This window comes from Colossoma macropomum, unplaced genomic scaffold, assembly GCF_904425465.1.
Source record: "Colossoma macropomum unplaced genomic scaffold, Colossoma_macropomum, whole genome shotgun sequence".
NCBI lineage: Eukaryota > Metazoa > Chordata > Actinopteri > Characiformes > Serrasalmidae > Colossoma > Colossoma macropomum.
This window is the reverse complement of record NW_023494792.1, coordinates 47,719,295-47,723,615: the sequence shown is the minus strand read 5'-3', so window position 1 is coordinate 47,723,615 and position 4,321 is coordinate 47,719,295. Positions and strand designations below refer to the sequence as shown.

Here is a 4,321-nt window from a genome sequence, read left to right as displayed (position 1 = left end):
TTCAAACTCATCTCTCGTGCTGTTGGTTATTTACTTTGCCGAGCGAGCGCGCACAGAACAGCTTAGCCGCTCGCCCCGCACTCTCTCACGCGCGCGCACAAACGCACATACGTACATGCCCTGTTAAAACTGGAGAGCAGCAGGAGGAGGAGGAAGAGGAGGAGGAGGAAGAGGAGGAGGTGGACGCTTCGCTCTCTCTAAGCCGTTTACCACCTCGAGCTTTGGCCGCGCGCGTGCCGAGGGACCCCCCGACTCTGCTTGCAGCTCTGCCCCTCTTGTTCTCCCGCGCGCTCTTTTTTGATGGCTCGAGCATGGAGATGGAGATAGCCCTGGTGAGCTTAGAGAACGGCGGCGCGCACACGGGCTCCCCGCGCAGCCCTCCGCCGAGCCCGTGGCGCACGGAGCCGAGCGCGCGCCTCTTCGACGATGAAGCGCTGGACGAAGCTGCCGCCGCCGCGCTGGACGTGGCGAGCGCCGAGCGCGTGCTCATCAACGTGGCGGGCCTGCGCTACGAGACGCGTCTGGGCACGCTCGCGCAGTTCCCGGACACGTTGCTGGGCGACCCGGAGAAAAGGATCAAGTACTTTGACCCTCTGAGGAACGAGTACTTTTTTGACCGCAACCGGCCCAGCTTCGACGGCATCCTGTATTACTACCAGTCCGGCGGCAAGATCCGGAGGCCGGTCAACGTGTCCATCGATGTGTTCGCTGATGAGATCCGCTTCTATGAACTGGGTGATGAGGCCATGGAGCGTTTCCGCGAGGATGAGGGCTTCATCAAGGAAGAAGAACGGCCACTGCCCGAGAACGAGTTCCAGCGGCAAGTTTGGCTCATCTTCGAGTACCCGGAGAGTTCCAGTCCGGCTCGTGCCATCGCCATCGTATCGGTATTGGTCATCACCATTTCCATCGTCACCTTCTGCTTGGAGACTCTGCCCGAGTTCAGGGACGAAAGGGAGCTGGCCGCAACCACGGCTGGCAGCGGCAGGACAGCAGAGACCAACGGAACCCGCTCTAGACCTTCGCTGACCTTCGCCGACCCCTTCTTCATTGTGGAGACGACATGCGTGATCTGGTTCACCTTCGAGCTGCTGGTGCGCTTCCTGGCATGCCCCAGCAAGTCAGCCTTCTCCAAGACGGTCATGAACGTCATTGACGTCATGTCCATCATGCCCTACTTCATCACGGTGGGTACGGAGCTGGTGGAGCAGCAGCACGGCCACCAGCACGAGGACGGCCAGCAGCAGCAACAGCAACAGCAGGCCATGTCTCTGGCCATCCTTAGGGTCATCCGGCTGGTTAGGGTGTTCAGGATCTTCAAGCTTTCGAGACACTCCAAAGGTTTGCAGATTTTGGGGCAAACCTTGAAGGCGAGTATGCGAGAACTGGGCTTGCTCATCTTCTTCCTCTTTATCGGAGTCATCTTGTTCTCCAGTGCTGTCTACTTTGCTGAGGCTGACGAGCCTGAGTCCCATTTCTCCAGCATCCCAGATGCCTTCTGGTGGGCTGTGGTGACCATGACTACTGTGGGTTATGGGGACATGAGGCCGGTCACTGTTGGGGGCAAAATCGTAGGTTCCTTGTGTGCCATTGCTGGTGTGCTGACCATTGCACTCCCCGTACCTGTGATTGTGTCCAACTTCAACTACTTCTACCACAGGGAGACGGATCAAGAGCAGGCCTCGCTCAGGGACGATGGCCCCGGCGGCCGCGAGAGTCCAACGTCCTTACGGTTGGCCGGAGAGGCGGACAATGAGGACGGGACGGATAACTCGCCTGCAGAGAAGCCCAGCGTAAAAGTGAACAGCAGCAGCAGCAGCAGTGTGGACATCAAGCGCTCCCTGTACGCGTTCTGCCTGGATGCAAGGGAGACGGACCTGTAGGCATTGCAAATATGACTGTGCACCACCATGCAAGTGTGCTGCAAACATCAGACATTTTTTTTTATTTTGTCAGTAGATCTGTCCTTAAAAAACCCACGTTTGAGGCACTGAAGTCTTATATTACAATCGGATGATCAACAGGTTGTTGCAATCCTGGCGAGGCTCATGTAATACAGGAAAAGTTTCATACATATAAATATATATAGGATATTATAATGGTGTGATCAGAGAAGCACTGGCTTAGGTGTCCCATTTTAAGATATTTATTTTTTATTATTATTAACAGCCTATGACGTATTATCCTAGGCTTAAAACTAAGTCAAAATGTGCTGTGGAGCAAACTGAATTTGACATGAATGGCCTTAACTGAGCTGCCACTACCACTACACAGTGTGTGCTCCTGTAAAATACCCTACAGCCCCATCATTATCATCATCATCAACAACAAAAAAGCCGAAAGGGATCATTTATTTTCTTAAATGCACCATCTTTGTCAGTCTTATGTTCACTGCTTACATTGTCCTTGTATGAAATGCACCAGAAAATGTGTACATATTTCCATAATCATATCAAACCGTTCGGTGGAACAGTTTGCACGCAGAGGTTCCCAAATGGCTTGGTTAATGTAAGATTTGTAGTTTGACCACCCTCAAGCACTAAATTCCAATATATGCGACAAATATTTATTCATAATATATTAAAAAATACTAATGTGAAAAGCCTAAGAGGCACTTCACACCAGGACTTTAAAATATTTTAATTTCACTGCTGCGTTCATGAGGAGAGACGTCTTTCCTGACCTGGAACTCAAACTCAGGAGGTTTTGAAGCATGATGGGACAGAAGCATTTGGACCGAAAAGGAAAAAAAGGATTTCAGAAGTGATGGTGTGCAGGGGAGAGCTTTTCCAGCACAGGAGTGCATGCTGCTGAGTGTACAACATCTTCAAGAGGAGCACACAGATCAAAGGTCAGTGCCTTCATTTACTCTTCATGTTTCAGGAGCTCAGGTGTGGGTGGAAGTTGCCCTTGTACATTGATCTAACATGAGTTTTTGTTCTCATCCTACTTAAAAGATTATGAAAAAATAATAAAATAAAATAAAACTTTTTTAAAGGGCCCATATCCTACATTTTTCTGGTATTTTATTTTTCCCCTGAGGTCCACTCATAACATTTTTGTGGATTTATGTACCAGAAAGGTTAAGTCATCATTTTCTAACCTCTATTTATTCCTTAGAATTAAGGAATAAATAGACAGATATTTGCAAATTAACTCTGTTCTGATTGGCCGACTTCATTCAAAACATTCCTTATAACTTCAGTGTGAATGGAGGCTGTATAATTATAAAAATAATATAAAAATCATTCATTCAAAACAGGCTGCTTTTGCAGCTTAGGTTCCGCATATGAACTGTACAGACTGGTGAGTGAACAGTACATTTTATAAACTTTAAGACTTTGTTTACATACTAGCTCAAACTTTTATTTTAAAAAGTGACAACATTTTGGTTTTCCATGAAATGGGCCCTTAAATGACTTCTAAGACCAAATAGAGGGCAAAAATGAACTCCCATAGGCTTCTATGAATTGAACTCTAAAATACCACTATTGCAGCAATACAATATTCTCCAATATTTGTGTCGATACTTCTGTCTTGTTGTAAGAACTGGTAAAAAGCCGAATGCGTATAATATTATAATTCACCTAGGAGTATTTTACATCTTCACACTTGTTTGTATGTTGTGGGGTAGTAATGTGTTTCTCTATTAAGCTAAATGACACTTTTATGCTTTTTTGTGCAGTGAATACATCAAAATGCTTGTTTGTAATTAACACAAAAAACTAATTAGTTGTAGAACAGTTTGAACTGGATGCAGTTCTATGCTTTGAAAGCCAATTGAAGATACAATATCTTCTTTTAGAAGAAAAAAAAAACACTTTTCAGCTACTGAGAATTGAATAGCATGTCAGCTGGGGAAAGACAGACACTAACATACAGAGGATGTACAAAATGATGGAAACATGAAGCACATGGGGTACTCAATGGCCATTTTATCAGAAACACCTACCATATAAGTGCACTTTGCAGGTTTGCGATTTCTGACTGTAGACCATCTGTTGCTGTTATCAACCACCCTCTACTGCAGGGGTGTCAAGCTCAACCACTAAAAGGGCCATATTAAAAAATCCCAACAAATCCGTGGGCCAGAGAATGCCTGTTTTTATTTCATCTTTAATTAACATTTACTATGACCTGAACTGGCCATTGGTTATTCAAAATACTTCAAATTGTCAACATCTTGTAGTAGACCTTAAAATATTACATGAATGCCTGAAATATTAAAAATTAATTGTCCGCCAGAGCTAGGTCTTTTAAACCTACCTATTTGCTTGAACTAGACACCTGGTGTCCTTTTTTTTCTACAAGTTTATTAATT

The 4,321-nt window shown here is 45.9% G+C and overlaps 1 protein-coding gene across 1 annotated transcript; it reads left to right on the top strand.

Annotated features, from left to right (window-relative positions):
* The first annotated feature begins 211 nt into the window (after window positions 1-211).
* LOC118811381 (potassium voltage-gated channel subfamily A member 5) lies at window positions 212-1,883 on the top strand. Its single transcript, XM_036575547.1, has one exon. The coding sequence runs from the start codon at window positions 312-314 to the stop codon at window positions 1,881-1,883; it is 1,572 nt and encodes a 523-aa protein (XP_036431440.1). The 5' UTR covers window positions 212-311.
* Window positions 1,884-4,321: the final 2,438 nt, after the last annotated feature.